Raw genomic sequence first — 16917 nt, 5'->3', positions numbered from 1 at the left:
TCCCCTCCACAGCAAGGACTTGTTGGCATGGCACAGGGAAGATACAGCACAGGCTTATCAGCTTTATCCCTGTGCCAAATGCTGTTGGGAAGGGTTGGAAATGCACCTCCAAAGGCAGACAATGAACCCACCCTCCATGGAAACCACCACAAACCAAACCCTGTGTGGTTGTGCAAAATAAAGGCTCTTCAAACCTGCTGGAGCCCCCAGAAGCAAACCCAACCAGAAAAACCCTCTCTGCTTCTCTCTGCAGCGTGGCCTGGCGAGCCAAGATCCATCTGAAGCAGCTGCACTGCACTCCCAGGCTCTGAGCCAGCCTTGATGACAGCTTTCCATATAATTTATCTGCTAATGACATTCCACAGGACCCACCATGGATGGTGGGCTGCTGCAGGCACAGGGAGGCTGGAGGTGGGGCAGCACTGTGAGGATGGGGGCTGGCTGCAGGAATGCAGGCTGTGAGCAGGAGCTGCTCTTGGGAGATGCTCTGGCTGCAGGACACACCTGACACAGATCCCTAAACCACAGGACAGCATGGCCAAGTCTCCCTGTGCTCCTGGCACAGCCTTGTCCTGCAGCTCCTTCCTACAGAGCCATGGCTTTCCCAGGGTGTCCATCAGATCTGTCTCCCCTGGCACAACCAGTCACCACACGCTGTTTTTCCTCCAATTTTGGCTATGTTTCTCTCTGGACAATTTTTCATGGAAAGGAAAAAGGAATTTTTTTCCCCCTGCAGCTGCTGATCTCGTTTTCAAGTTATCCATCTCAGTCACTGTTGCCAAGCCTGCTCTGCTGCCCAGAGCCTCCAGCCCAGACAGCTCTCCCAAAACCACAAAAACTTCTCAATATTGCAGGACAGGGAAGGTGCATCAATTGAAAAAAGCTTCCTGCTCTGTGCCAATCCAAGTGCCAGCTGAGATTCTCTCTTCCTGGCCACCAAACCTGCAGAGAAGTCCTGGAAAACCAAGCTCTACTGGCAAGTAAAAGCCCAATAAAAGCCCAACATTATATTCCTTAAATACTCTCCATTTTCAAGCCAAACTCACTTTTTCTCTGGACTAGCTCCACAGAAACACATACAACCTCACTGCAGCTTCTGACATGACTTCTTACTCTTATTTTTTTGTAACTTGTATTATAATATTTCTGCTTTTCTGAGTTTTACACTTATCAGCATTTCCTCCACATGGAGCAAACTTCCCTAATTGCAGTTTTTCTCCTCCAATTACAGTTCTATAAACCCAGAGCATTTCCTGCTGCCTGAGGCTGCACTGGTGCTGTGGGGGGAGGCAGGATTTTGGAGGCATTTTGGCTGTTGCTGATATACAGGGATGCTTTTGTACATCAGAGAGCGATAACAAAAAATTTCCTGAAGTCCTTTCACCAAATCCTGACTCAGCCCAATTCCCTGTGCCTCTGAGCATCTCAGCATCCTGGACAGGGGGAGATGTAGAAGCCCCACAGCTCCCCACGTGCTGCTCAACCTCTGAGCCTGAAAACTTGTGACAGCTTCTCCTCATAATCCGCAAACACGAGCTGACAAGTGCAAGTTACACTCGCTGTGCTGGGGATTTGAGATGATATTTAGAGCCACAGCACTGCCAGGGTTTGACGTGTGAGAGCCTTCCCTGCTCAGGATCATCCCCCAGCTCCAGCTAACAAACATCCTGCCTGCATTTATTGGCAGCTTGCTTTTAGAGTGGAAAAGCTGCAAGGTTGTGTTTTGCTCCACACACCCCATTCCTGGGGCTTGCTGTGCTGGTGAGGAAGGGAGAGCACAGCCCTGAGTGCCACAAAAACCCCAAAGGCAGGGGAAGGAAGGAGGAGACCCTGCACTCACCTGGAGCTAACCCCATGTGGGACAAGGGAAGCTGCAGTCACCAGGACACTCACAGTTTCCCTCCTACAAGTCCAAGGGGCTCAAATCCAACCCAAACCCCATCACCAGCTGCATTTCAGCTGCTGCCTCAGCTCTGCTCCACAGCTGTGCAGGAATTCCTTTGCAGTGCTGCAATCAGCCCTCACATCCCAGTTCCCAGCCCATTGCTGCACCCCAGTCCTTCCCAGCTCCACACCACACCTTACTGGGGCAGGAGCAGGGGGGTCCTGGGGACACCAAACCCCCACCAGGAGCACCTGGTGAATGCACTCTGCAGAGTCCAAGTGAAAAGCTCTTTCCTTCTCCATTCCTTCTCCTTTCCTTCCCTTCTCCTTTCCTTCTCCTTTCCTCCTCCTTTCCTTCTCCTTTTTCCTTTCCTTTCCTTTCCTTTCCTTTTCCTTTTTCCTTTCCTTTCCTTCTCCTTTTTCTTTTCCTTTCCTTCTCCTTTTTCTTTTCCTTTTTCCTTTCCTTTCCTTCTCCTTTTTCTTTTCCTTTCCTTCTCCTTTTTCTTTTCCTTTCCTTTTCCTTTTTCCTTTCCTGTCATTCTCCTTTTTCTTTTCCTTTCCTACTCCTTTTTCTTTTCTTTTCCTTTCCTTCTCCTTTTTCCTTTCCTTTCCTTTCCTTTCCTTTCCTTTCCTTTCCTTTCCTTTCCTTTCCTTTCCTTTCCTTTCCTTTCCTTTCCTTTCCTTTCCTTTCCTTTCCTTTCCTTTCCTTTCCTTTCCTTTCCTTTCCTTTCCTTTCCTTTCCTTTCCTTTCCTTTCCTTTCCTTTTTCCTTTCCTTTTTCCCTTTTTCCCCTTCCCTTTTTTTCCATTTCCCTTACCCTGCAGAGCCTCCTTGGCCCGTGCCAGCTCCTGCTCCTTCTGTGCCAGCTGCACCTTGAGCTCGGTGGCCGAGAGCACCTCCGGGGACTTGCTGCCGTGCGTCTCCTCCAGGTCCTTGGTCAGCATTTCCTTCATTTGCCGGAGCAGGTGGACCTCCTCCTGCAGCTGGGCCACCTCCTCCCGCAGCAGCGCTGGAGGAAGGACAGACACAATGTGAGGAAGTGAGCGCCGGCTCCCAGCCCCGCGTCCCTGCCGCAAACTCCAACCCCAGCCCCGGGGAAATGCTGCTGGGGCAGCCCCTCCCTGCACAGCCCAAAACCTGCACCGATGCTGGGAAGGAGAAGGGTTTGGCAGGAAGGTCTCACAGATATGTATAGAATCTGAAGAAGGTCTAGAAATGATAACAGGTTTTGATATAGAGGAAAAGAAGTGCTGAGCCAGGCTTACTGGGTAACTAAGAATGCAAAGAGAAAGTGAGTTAAAAGGGACTTCTTTGATGGATAAATCCACCTCAAACAGAAAATGTTTTTACCAAGCAAAAAGATTTTCACAAACAATCAAAAATGCCATGTTGCAAGTAAAAAAAAAATCTCAGAATTTTCCGCCGCATGAAAACTGAAAAAACAACTTCTAGCTTAAACCGTAAGACACTGACCTTTTGTGATTAGAAAATTGTAACATGAATATGGTAATGTTAGTAGTTGTAACAGACTATAGGTAATAGTAAAGGTATTGATTGGTTGTGTTGTATTAAAATGATCTACAATGAAAAGTGTATCATGTATTGTAACCAGAACTAAAAAAACTTCCAGCTGTGGCTGAAAAGGCTGCGGGCTGGGCTCTTGTCACCCACGACCCCTAAATTGCTGCACCATTTAAATAGAATATACAGCATTTCAAAGAGCCCATCTGAAGTTCCCCATCCCTCATTTTTAAGCTCTGACACACCACGCTGGCAGTGGGGAAGGAAGGGGATGGATGTGATGGGAAGGAGGCGGGGAGCCTCCGTTGGGTGATGGTTTTTGCATTAAAAAATTAAAAATAGATGTTAATATGTAATAATAATAGTAAGAGGAAACCAAGAAGGACTTTCCTATTCAAACCACTCAGTGACTCCCACACGTCTCAGCTCTGCCTCCAGCCACCCATATGCTCAGGGCACACTCAGCAAACTGGGAGACTGGAAAAGGGAAGATGACGCTTCCATCCACAGCCCCAAATCCTGAATTTTGCAGATTTACACCCAGTGACTGCTCACTCCTCCAAGCAGTTACACTGCAGGAGCATCCTGGCAGTACCCAGCTGGGTTTCCCCTCCACACCAGGCACTGGAGGAAAGCTCCAGCCCCTCATTTCCTACAGCTGCACCCACAGTTTCGTGTAATAAATTGCTTTTCTGCTATTTCCACATTGCAACCATCACCCTCATCCTGCAAAACACTTTTGGGCAGTGCACAGGCCACTGCAATCTGCCCTCTGAGTTTGGCAGATTCTCCTCCTTTAAAACACAGGTGGAAAAAAGCCTTTTCACATCTCAAATTGGTTAATTGATTTCATAGACTCATGGAATGGTTTGGATTGGAAGGGACCTTAAAGACCATCCAGTCCCACCCTCTGCCACAGGCAGGGATAATTAACACTAGAACAGCTTGATCTAAGTCCAACCAGGACTTGAACACTTCCAGGGATGGGACATCCACATCCTCTTGGGTTGGCATCATGGACACGGGGGATTAGAAACGATCACATCAGCACACACGTCACAGTTCCCAGAAAAACAAAACAGAAATGAAACCCAAACACCTCCTCTCTAAACCACCATGCCTGTGTCCTTTCCCCAGTGCAGCAGCGAGCCTGGAGGACCCCAACAGGACACAGAACAGGGATTTTTGCCCTTGTTCCTCCTCTGCATGTGCTTGGGTTGTTTCCTTTCCAGCAGAGCGAGGTGACGCCGGCGGCAGGACAGGGAGAGGCAGCTCCCCCCCGGCAGCTGCGCCAGGAAGGCAGAAAATCTGCTGCACATACTTGAAATGCTTCCCCAATGAAAACTGGCAAGGCCCCATTCTGTAAATTATTTAGCAATAAAGTCACTAATGAGGAACAGTTGAGCGCCGGGCTGGGGGGTTTGGTGCAGCCCAAAGTGCTTTATTGAAATCCGTGCAAAAAGAAAGAACTGGAGGAGGCCAAGGCCAACAGGATCTTCCCCAGGGATGGGAGAAATGCAGTGTGTCCCCTCCAGCCTCTGGGAACCCTGAGAGGATGTGAAGGGCTCACACATGGTGGAGCATTTAGTGTGCAAAATACCCACAAAATATCCCTGGCTACAACAAATTGCTGCTTTTTTTCCCCCACTGATAACTCATTTTCACCTTTCCTTACATGCCACTTCACCAAGGGCTATTCCTGGGGAAAAAATGAACCAGCAGATGAGGATGGAGGCAGGGCAGCTTGCACAGGGGTGACTGATCCCCATGGGTTCCTGCAAATTGCAGCATTTTGGTGGGAACCAAGAAAATCCCCAGGAAGTGATCTGGGAAAGGGAGAGGGGAGACAAGACCAAGGACACACAGCCCAGAAGGAATTCTGCAGCCAAGAATTCCAGAGGGCTCCTTGGGCTGTAATGCACTGCCCAGTGCAGCTCTCCAAAAATCACTGATCCCCTCTGGTTACAATTAGAAACACTGAAAAAACTGAAAAGCATCTCTCCTCCAAAACAGGCCACAAGGGAATTCCATCCCCACTTAGTACCCAGCTCCTGATCCAGGCAGAAACTGCTGAAGGATTAAAATCAGAGATCTATGAGAAGCTACAGATGTAATCTGGAGAGAAGCATGCAGCACCATGCTCTCCACGCTGCTGGCTGCAAGCCAAAGCCTATGGAGAACCTGAATTATTGATCAGACATATCCAAAAATCTTACATTTTAGACATATAATTTGAGATAGACATATATATATATGTAGAAAAAAGGATTATGCTTTGCAATATATAGTTATATTTGCTACATATATATTATTATATATATGGCTAAGCCAAATCCAGTTTAAAAAAAAAAATATATATCTATATATAAAATTGGAAAGCACAATCCATGCAGCCAGGGTTTGATAGGAAAATCCCTCTTTCCAACTCCTTCTCAGGGCTCCTGCCAATGTCATGGAATCACAAACTGGTTTGGGTTGGAAGGGAGCTTAAAGCTCATTTTGTTCCAGCTCATTTGGGCTGTAGTGGTGATTTAGAAATGTCAGGCCCTTGCAGTGATCCCCTTGAGGAGATGATGCTGTGGGGTGGAGAGGGGGCTTATTCTGAGCCACTGTGGCATCCAGTGTTGGGCAGGGACACTTTCCACTATCCCAGGATGTTCCAACCTGGTCTTGGACACTTCCAGGGACGGGGGACCAAACAAATCCTCTGGGCACACACCTGTAACGACACTTGTGCACAGGATTTCTATCACTCCAATGCTTCCCCTGCTATTCTGCCCACCAAAACCACACCAACTTTGCCCCTCAAAACAATTCCCCCCCAGCATGGAGCATCTGCTCTCCATCACTCTCCTCCAAGTTTCCATCCCACCTTTCCAGCACCTCCTGCTCACAAGGGTCCTGTGGAGAAATCCCCATGTTAATGGAATACTTTGCATTAAGAGACTCAGCTTGAAAGAGAAATTTTAGCTTCATTTTAAAGCAGGGGGGAAGAAATCCCAGTTGCTCTGCCAAGTTTAAGCACCTAAATAAATGACCTGAAACATGCCATTTGCAGCTCTTAGTGATCCTTACAGAAAAGTTCCAATAGCTGGGAAAATGGGGTCAATTATTCAGGAACCTCATTTCAGCCTCTATTTCTTCCACTTACAGATGGCTGAGGGAGGATTTCCATGTGATTTCTATGAGCTGGATGGAGCTGTGCCTCTACTTGAAGCTGCAAAGGAGTTTGAAGTGAGCATCAGCCCTCTCCAGCAGGGACCAGGGCTCAGTGCCCCTCACAAGGGACTCCACACACCCCCAACATGATGCAAAAGCTATCAGAAGAGAATATTTCTAAAGGTTTTTTTTTTGCAGTTCACCCTTGCAAGTCTCACTATGGGGTAAAAAGTTAAATCTACCATTAGGAATCACTTCCTAAATGCAAGAACCTCCATGTAAAAAGCTTCCACAGCAGTCCTCCTCCAATATTTTTCCCTCCTCTTTTTAATAATTATTTTTTGGTGAGGGAGGGGAATTGGGTGCCTTCTATAAGTCCTGACTACCCAGACAAGAATGAGGTATTGCCTTGCATGGACAAGCCCCATCACTCATCTCAGCCCCTTCCAAATCTGCTGCAAGTGAGCAGAGATGAAATTAATGCAATTCGAACATTTCCCAGAGCGACTAATGAAAACTACCATTCCCACTGAAATAATTGGCTGTTAATTATATTTTAGTTGATCACATTAAACTTCCATGACACTGCTGGATTCTGCATCCTTTATGCTTCAGCCACTGATGGGTGTTAACAGAAAACACCAATGAGATTTTTTTTTTTTTTTAATTGTGGTGAACACTTCCAGACAGCATTTGGGGCTGAAGTTTCCACTCCTGCTCCTGCAAATCCCATCTTGGACTGCTCTGGGCAGCAGACCAACTCTCCATGCAGCAGCAAAGCCTTTTTCTGGCCTTGGAACAGGCATCACTTTAAAGACATTCATTTAAAAGCCCTTTTTTCCATGTCACTCAGCTGACACGACTGCTGTACACGCATTTCTGCCTTTGCAGGGGACATATTAAAAATGGATGCAGAACAAACTGATGAGGCTCGTGTGGGTGAATCAGTATCTCAAGTGAAAGCTGCATTTTGTGCCGCTTTTGTGAGTTTGACGGTGAGATGGTTTTTGCTTTGCTGGGCACAAGTCAAGGGTGTTTTTTTATCCAGAACATCAGCAGGATAAATATACATGTACACACACCTCTGTCCTAGGATGAGAAATGCAAGGGTCATAAAGAACCTTATCAGAAAAAAATAAAGGTTCAAGACTCAGGGATGAGTTGAGTTTATATTTTAAAGAGCATCTCACTGCCTCTGATTTTTAAGGAGCTTCTCAGCTTGGGACCTTGCTCTTGCAAAGGTGCAGAAAGCTGGAGAGGGACTTCTGACAAGTGACAGGATAAGGGGGAATGGCTTCCTGCTGACAGAGGGCACAGTTAGATGGGATATTAGGATGAAATTCTTCCCTGTGAGGGTGGGGAGGCCCTGGCACAGGGTGCCCAGAGAATCTGTGGCTGCTCCATCCCTGGAAGTGCTCCAGGTCAGGTTGGAGCATCCTGGGACAGTGGAAGGTGTCCCTGCCATGGCAGGGGGTGGGATGAGATGGGCTTTAAGATCCCTCCAACCCAAACCATTCATAGGAGGACCCAGCTACTGCCACTGCCCAGGACTTGCTGGGGCAAAGCCAACACATCCAACCCCTCCCTCCAACACCTGGACACCAGGATGGACTCACAGTGGCTCAAAAGGAGCCCCCTCTCCACCCCACAGCATCATCACCTCAAGGGGATCAGTGACATTTGTAAATCACCAACAGAGCCCAGTCCTGCTGTGCACATCCCTCAGCACAGTCTCTGTGGCACTCCATGAACTCAGAGGAGCTGAGGGACACCCAGTGCTCCCTCCCGGCTGTGTACCAGGGCACCCAGCACAGTGTCCTGGATTAATGAAGTGAATTTTGGCTTTGCATAAATAAATAAAATAAACTTTAATTTCCACCCTATGCTGGTGCTGCAATGATACGAGTGAGCTGTCACACCTGGCCACAGACAATCCGTAATAACTGCAGGGAACAGCGTTCACCCAGTGAGAGCAAACCTTGCAAACACCACTTGTGAGCATTTCCTGAGTTAGACACCAGCCTGGCCTCAGCGTGCCCACACGGCCAGACCCGGGACAGATCCCTCAGACACGGGACAGATCCCCCAGACCCGGGACAGATCCCCCAGACCCGGGACAGATCCCTCAGACACGGGACAGATCCCCCAGACCCGGGACAGATCCCCCAGACCCGGGACAGATCCCTCAGACACGGGACAGATCCCCCAGCCACACACACTGAGCCCTGCCCCATCACCCAGCTGGGGCAGGGTGTGCAGACACCCCCTGCCTGCCAGGTTACCCCCACCCCAAAAATAGGATTATTCCACCACGCAGCCCGCCCTGGCACACGCTGTGTCTCGCAGGGGGTGTAAGCAAACACAGCCTGACCTAAACCCCAGTGCAGCCGGCAGGAGGGCCAGCAGAGGGGCTTGGTGGCCACAGGGCTTGGTGGCCAGGCTGGGGGTTCTGCCAGGAGCACTCCCGGCAGAGAGGCACCGGCTGCCGGCTCCGAGCCCTCCCCAAGTTCTCCGGGACACAAGATGGACCACGGGGCACCGAGCCCCTCTGCCTGGCCCTGGGCGAGGGGACAGCACGGCCACCACCGCCACCCTCCCCGCGGCCCCGGCGGCTCCCGGCGTTGTTTTGTTTCTCCCAGGAGGAAGCGAGCTCCGAGCACAAAGCCAGCGAGGGGAAGCCGTGCACGCCGGGCCGGCCCCGCTCCCGGGGACCCTTCGGGGACCCCCCTTACCTGCGTGGGCTGAGCGGGGGCACAGCGCCCTGCCCGCCGCACAATGGGCCGGGCGCGGAGCGGGGCGGCCGCGCGTCCCCGCCTCGCCCTCCGCCTGCTCCGGCTCCATGGCGGGCCCGGCCGTGCCCGGGGGCGAGCAGGGCTCCCGGCGGGGCGGTGCTGGCCGGCAGCGCGGAAATGCGGCCAGCGCTACCTGCGCCGGCACCGGGAGCTCCCGCCGGCCTGGCCTGATGTCACCCGGAGGAGTGGCCGTGCCCTGCCCCGCACTGCCCGCACCGCCGCTCTCCCGGAGCCCCGCGCAGGAACCCGCGGCCGGCCGGCGGCGGAAATGATTCCCGGCTGGAATCACCCATCGCTGCCACCCACCGAGCGGCCGCGGCCACGGCCCGGCCATCCCGGGCCAGCGCCGGCAGCGCGGGGACAAACTGGGGCAGAGGGGGCGAGGGAGCCCCGGGGACAAACCGGGGCACGGGGGGCGAGGGAGCCCCGGGGACAAACCGGGGCGGGGCGGGGGGAGGCAGCCCCAAACCGGGGCAGGGGGTGCCGAGGCGGTCCCGGGGCCAAACCGGGGCACGGGGGGCGAGGCAGCCCCGGTGCCAGGCTCGGGTCAGCTCGTCCCCGCTAGGCAAACACACAGTTTTTTTTTCTCGCAGTGCAGTTGTTACTTATTTTATATAGGATGGTGTGAGCAGAGACAAAGCAAAACCGGTTGAGAACGCAGAGACCGCCGGACTTTCTGTGATAAAAGCCACATAAAATAAACCAGAACAACCAAACTCTCTGAAACCCAGCACGCTGGTATAGCTTTTCTATGGAATCATGAAGGTTGGAAAAGACTTCCAAGATCAAGTCCAACTTTTAAGCAAAAAGCACCATGGTCACTAAACCGTATGGCACAGTGTCACATCTGGTTGTTTTTTGAACACTTCTAGGGATGACAGTTCTACCACTTCCCCTGAGGAACCTGTTCGAGTGCTTAACCACTCCTTCAGTGAGGAAATTTTTCATAACACGAATATTTTTGTTCCCTGTGGTCCACGGTGCACTATTACCTGCCCGCACCCTGCTGCCTGGGATGCCTGTTTCCAAGCTCCCACAGCAGACCTGCTTTATGAATTTTTTCATCTGCCAAAGTGATGAAGAACTGGGCAGGAGCCCTTTGTGTTTATGAATTTCTGCCTGTCTACAGTGCTAACTTCACTAGCTGAGCCCTGCTGCTGGCTCGGGGATGCTCTGGAGGCAGCCCCAGCACATTGCAATCACACACCTCCTGCTCTGCCCAGGAAGGCAGCGCTTGCACAAAGCTCATAAAACACAGCTCAAGACAAAAAAAAAAGAAAAAAAAATCATAATATTCCTCTTTACAACAGCCACCGTGAAGCCAGCTCCCCCACCCTACAGCAGCAGCATCTCAGGCATGGGGAAACTGAGGCACACCCCGTGTCCATAGGCTTTGACATTTTGGGGAAGTGGGTGACAATGCAGCTACGGGAGGAGTGAGCTGTCCCGGCTCGGAAGGAATGCACCCATGGCCACCCGAGTCAATAAACCATGTTGTCACCCATCCCGTGTGACCCTGCCGGGTCCCAGAGCGCTGGGCTGGCGGGCATTGCCCCTTCCCTGTCCCGCTGCTCCCTCGCCAGCCCCTCGGGAAGGGAAGGGAGGCGATTCTGTTGTGCAACAAGCGCTGGTTCCCATTGCAGCAAACAGTGCGTGCGAGGGCCGGCAGCGCCGGGCACGGCTCCCCAGGTGTGCGCTGCCATCACCCACCTGAGCTCCGGGAATCCCAGCACAGCTCTGCGGCACCTCCCATGCCCTGCTTGCACAACTCCTCTCCGCGGGGATCAAGTCGGAGCGCGCCCGGTGCCGACTCAGCTGCAGCGCGGCCGGAGCCTCCCCGGGCTGGCCGGGATCTCGGGGTTAAACTGCTGTGCACGCAATGCCCGAGCAAAGGTGGCCTTGTGACCTGCCACGGCACCGTGCTGACAGCACAGCCCCGCACCGAGCGGCTCCTCACGTCACAGGCATTGCACAAGCACGGAGCTCCCCTGCGAGCCTCCTCCCTGGCACGGGAGCGCTGGGCTGGCTCGGTCCTGCCTTGTGCTGACTAATGGTGGCCCGGCAGCGTTAGTCACAGCACGGCTCTGTGCTCAGACACTGCAGCTCGGCTGCTCTTTGACCCAGCGATGGACCTGCCAGATACCCCTGCCCCTTCTTTCAATCCCTTTGGAAGCCCACGGAAAAATGGTGCTTCTGGGGTCACAGATGGCTCAATGTCTCAGCTGGGTTTGTGTGGTGCCACTGGGCTCCCCTCGGAGTCACCCCTCTGCTGTGGTTAAACTGGGCTTGGGTGCTGGGCTCCTCTCCTTGCTCTGGATCAAGCCATTGCTGTGTGGCCAGTGGTGGTCCCTGTCCTTAGCCAGGCAGGAGCTGAGGCCAGGGAGTTTTCTGTCCCTGAGTCACTCCCTGTGGATTCTGGCTGCTGCTGGTGCTGGGAAAGGGACAAGTGCTGCTGTCAGTGCAGATGGGTCTGGCCCTTTCTTCCAAACTGGCCTCCTTCAGCCCTCCCTAGCCAAAACCCTTCTCCAGGGGCAGGAGACCCTTCCCACCCAAGCCTGGCTCTGAAGGTCTCTGCAGGCTGACCCAAACCTGACAACCCCCACCAGGGGACAAACCTGCATCGTGTGTCCCATCTCCAGCTTCCTGGGCTTGGAGGTCTCACCAGGATAATGGTTCTGAAGCAAGCCAACTACAGGTGGTCACCACCAAAAATTGTCCCAACTCTGCCAGAAAGCCCAGCCATCACCCCCAAGGGCAGGGCCCACCAGAGACCGGCAACTGAGAGTCAGGTTGGGGTCAAAACATTGCCCAGCTCTGACACAGGCTGCCCAGGGTGCTGGTGGAGTCCCTGCCCCTGGAAGGATTTAACAGTTGTGGCACTTGGGGACATGGGTTAGTGGTGGCCTTGTCAGTGTTTGTTGGACTGGATGATCTTGCAATCTTGATGATCTTACGATTCTGTGAAAAGGCAACTCAGCTTCAGCAGTGCTGCTCCAAAGGGAACAGCTTTCCCTCCCTACAGCATGGAATAGGAGCTGGTGGCTGATCAAATGCAGCTTGAGCATATGGCTGGTGCTGTGTGTCACTGCCCTGGAGGCAGCAGCACCTGCAGCCACTGCTGTGCATCCTCAGCCCTGCCTGAAGAATCTCTGCTCAAGGCCAGCGATGCATCCACGCATCTCCATACAGGAGCTGGCCCTCAGAGCCACAGCTCCATAAAACCCACCAGCACAGACAAATCTGGAGACCTCATACAAGGTCTCCTGCTTCAAAATGCCACCTCCAGAAAAATCTGGAGACCTCATACAAGGTCTCCTGCTTCAAAATGCCACCTGCTTCCAGGAAAACTTCCTAAAACTTCTCTCCCATGGCCATGGAAAGCCCCCTCTCCATCCCCGTCTTTCGCGAAATAAAGATTACAGAGTGAGGACATGTTTTAAAACAGAGCTGATTTCTTCTTCCCCCTGGTTTCTCTTTCAAGGAAAAGCTTCTCTTCAGAAATGACAGATTTTTGTCAAACATTTCACTCATGACAAATTGGCATTGTCATTGAGGAGAGCACTTGGCTGGGAATTTCGGAGGCGCTTCGGGAACCTCCATCTGCTTTTACTGAGTTAAAATCCGACTGTGGTGAGGTTGGAGAAGGTAACATGTGAGGCAGGGATTAATTAAACATCGATCTGGCTCCAAAACCAGAGGTGGTGAGAGTCATTTTCATTGAGGAACTTGGCACTGCTTAGCACCTCCTCCTCCTCCAGTGCTGCCAGAGTATTTTAAGCTCCTGAAAAATCACACGTGTATCACCAAGAGTTTTTGCAGTTATTAATGAAAGCCTCAGTAGAGAGAATTTTTTTTTTTGTTAGCTCCCCACCCAGGCCATACACAGCAACTTTCCCCTTCTTTAAAACAGAACTGCAAAAGCTGTTTAAAGAAGCAAAGAAGCCTCTTGGCTTTTTTTTGGAGAAAGGGCAAATGTCATGTTGGTTCCAATCTCATTTGGGACAACTTCCTGACCTCATCACAGTGATTTCTATTGTGTTTTTTAATTTTATCATGAGGATTACAGTTATCATCACAGACATTTTATGCCTAACTTCTGGGCTCTTTACAATACTTTCATTCAAATGCTAAAAGGCTGTAATGAGACTACGAAAATGGCCTGCAAATATAAATGACACAGATCAGAATAGGGAGAAATTGGTTAAAAAGGAAAACAAATAGAAATAATCCATCCAAATTTGCATTCAAAGGCAGTAACTGGGGAAAATGGATGTGTTATGGAGAGGGAGGTTTCACCTGGCACCTGAACCCAACAGAACCTGCTGTGCTTCTGCAACATCTGGATGCAGCTGCAAATGTCACTGACCCCTCCCTGCCCTCCCCAGCTTTGTCAGCACTAATGAGGTGAGGGATGGCACAGACAGCTGCACGTTTGTGGCCGTGGAGGGCCAGGGTGGGCATCGATCAGCAAAACGTGAGTTCCCTGAGAGCTCTGAACCGCTGAACCCCACCAGAATCAATATTTTCCTTTTTAAAACAATGCTGGGGGGAAAAGCACATCTCATATAGATTCAGTGTTATTCTGGGTTTTCCATTATTCATTGAACCTCATCCCATGTCATGCTGCAGTGAATATATTACCATATATGATGATACAGAAATTACACGACTCCTGCAAATACCCGATAAAGTGTCAGGCTGGGCTGCTAAAGGAGCTGCAATCACTCATTAGCAACGTGTAATTACACTGCCACACGTTGGGGCTGTGCCTGTGCCACCAGTCACTGCACAGGGAAATAGAAGGAAAAAAAATAGTAGTAGTAGTAATAATAATAATAATAATAATAATAATAATAATAATAATAATAATAATAATAATGAGATTATAATAAATCAGGCAACATCAAACCCCAGAGCTCTGTGGTGGGTCTCAAACTTCAGGGAACATTTTCTTCTTGAAGCCTTATCTCCCCCACAGCACATGCAGGAATGTCCCTGCAAGGCCACCAAGGGCCAGCACATCCCCAGAGCCTCCCAGCTCAGCCCACCCCAGCAGGGATCGTGGGGGGAATTGGAGGGAGCAGGCTGCATGCAGAGAAATATCAGGGGAAATGGGAAGTCTGTTGGGAAAGGTTAATGATTTATCCCTGTGTATAAATGTGCTGCTGCTTCTAAAAATGGCTTTGCAGCCTCAGTGCCACCTGTGATTGGGGTGGGGCTGAAGGTGGGCAGCTCCACTCTGATATTGGCCACTGTCTTTATACCCAGGTATTACTGCCTTTTTAAATTATTTTTTTAAGCTGCCCTGGAGCTTCCACAGTTTCTAATGCTCTGTCTTCATTAACCACTTCACCTACACACAAACACGCACACATATATAAATATATGTATATTAGGGAATTCAGTATAGCAAAGAGGTTTTTATGACACCTATGACACCCACACAACCTGCTGCATTCATCAACACAACCAAAACTTACCCAAACCCCATTTCTTTACACCCCAAACCTGCCCCTCACCAGGCACAAGGCTTGTTCATGTGCACAGACTCCAAGTGATGCTACAGCACAATTTTTGGTTGCTTGCAGGAATTGCAAAGACAAAACCAAAGTGGGAATAAAGACTGGCTGGGATTTGTTAGACAGGTTAGGAAAGCCCAAGGGGCTGCATGGATCAATGACCCCTGAACCTGGACATATCCTGTTCCCCACCTGTCACTGTGTGTATCAACAGAATATTTATAAATCAATTGAAAGCAATTAATCAGCTAAAGAAAGATAAGGGATAATGAAGAAAAGAGATTAGCTGGCGATGCACAAACAGGGCTCCTCCAGGGAGGAACTGCTGTGGTTGGAAGCCTCCTCTGCAAAGCCTATTAGCTCCACTTAAAAAAGAAATTTAAAAGAGGCAACCTGAATAATTAAAAGGAAGAGTTAATGGTTCATGCTAACAGCTTCTAAAACCTGCAGCAGCCGTGTTTGTTAACCAAGGGGACCTGCAGACAAACCACTGCTGCAGCTGCAGCCCCATCCCTGCATGGAGCCAAACATTCCTGCATCCCCTGCACGATGGAGCAGGCAGGATCACCTGGACACTGTGAGCCAGAGAGGATTATCTGGACACTGAGCTAGGGAAGGATCACCTGGACACTGTGAGCCAGGGAAGGATCATTTGGACACTGTGAGTCAGGGAAGTTCACCTGGACACTGAGCCAGGGAAGGATCACCTGGACACTGTGAGTTGGGGAAGGTTCACCTGGTCACTGTGAGCTGGGACACCACACTGCTGGGTTCACTTAAGTGACCAACTCTTTGAGCTGAGTTATAAACAATAACAGAAAAATCACTCCAGGGTATGAGGAGAAGCCTCCAGGATGTAAATCCTGATATTAACCACCCAGTGTATCCCATGGGAGCTTTCCAATCACCAACCTACTCCTTGTTAGCTAAGCCAGGACTAAATATACAGCTGGGTTGGTTGCCAGCTGAAAAATTAACCTCTGGGCAGGGCAGTCACCATTCCTGCCTTTTTCTGTATGTTTTCCTGCTGATTTTCCACCCTAATCCTTCCACACCAAACTCTGGGGAGGGGCAACTCAGGGGAGGACCAGCAGCATTTTCCTTGGCTGTACTGCTGCTAATAATAATTTATTTCACACCCAGAAGATGCCAACACCAGGGCTGGGCTTAATCCAGTCTGCAGGACCAGCCCCACCACGATGGTGCCACTAAGAACTGGGTGCTTTTGGCCAAAAAACTTTCTGAACCTCCCACTTCATTTTTGAGGAGAACCCAAAAAAGCCCCATCCCCAGCTGTGCCCTGCATCCTGGGGATGTTTGTGAGAAGTTTTCCCAAATTGGTGGGGAAGTTGGCAGCCTCCTCCAGTGCAGGGATCCCACCTGAGAGCTGGCAGTAGGTGGGCATCTTAATCAGGAAGACCCACCCATTTAGAGGACTGAAAAGCAGCATTTCAGTGCAATACTTGCCTTTTTCAAGTAATACTCAACAAAATTGCCAGGTCAGGGCTGGAGGTCGTGGTTTTTTTTCAGAGGAGGAGGGTAAACATGTCCCCACCTTCCTCACCAACCTGCAAGGCAGCAATTTAACCTTCAAGGTAGAACTCACATTCATTTAGTAGCAGCCCTTATCTACAGTCTAGGGCCAGAATAATTCCACTGGGAACAATATATAATAGATAAAAATAACTGCAGTGCAGCACAGACAGGGATGGCACGAGCAGCTTCCTCCCTGCCCATCGATTTCATGGCAGCTGATGGGCTGGCAGCAGGAAAACGACCCAAATTCTGATGCTTAGGAGGCTAATGTTGATTTAACAGGATAATGCTGGCCTTGGCAGGTGTGAATCCACAGGCTGAGCCCACATCAGGCTCTCCAGACTCATCCTGCTCCCACTCCACAACCCTTCACCCTGGAGACCCAGAATCCTGTTTCAAAAACCTTATAGTTCCCCTCTTATTTTCAGTAATTTTTTAAAATAAATTAAATAAACTTGAAGGTTTTTCAAGTGCCTAACAGAGACAATGTTTTAGTTACCAATTTTG

The 16917-nt window shown here is 50.5% G+C and overlaps 1 protein-coding gene across 3 annotated transcripts in view; it reads right to left on the bottom strand.

Moving 5' to 3' along the window:
* Positions 1-16917, bottom strand: part of LOC117006772 (kazrin) — a 212873-nt gene that overhangs the window by 10764 nt on the left and 185192 nt on the right. For all 3 annotated transcript variants that reach the window (XM_033079363.2, XM_033079365.1, XM_033079364.2), the window contains one exon: positions 2701-2892. In XM_033079363.2, coding sequence (XP_032935254.1) covers positions 2701-2892 — 192 coding nt within the window. The remainder of the gene's footprint in view (positions 1-2700; positions 2893-16917) is intronic.

Source organism: Catharus ustulatus, chromosome 24, assembly GCF_009819885.2.
Source record: "Catharus ustulatus isolate bCatUst1 chromosome 24, bCatUst1.pri.v2, whole genome shotgun sequence".
NCBI classification, from domain to species: Eukaryota; Metazoa; Chordata; class Aves; order Passeriformes; family Turdidae; genus Catharus; species Catharus ustulatus.
The sequence above is the reverse complement of the archived record's forward strand: the minus strand, read 5'-3'. Positions and strand labels throughout refer to the sequence as shown.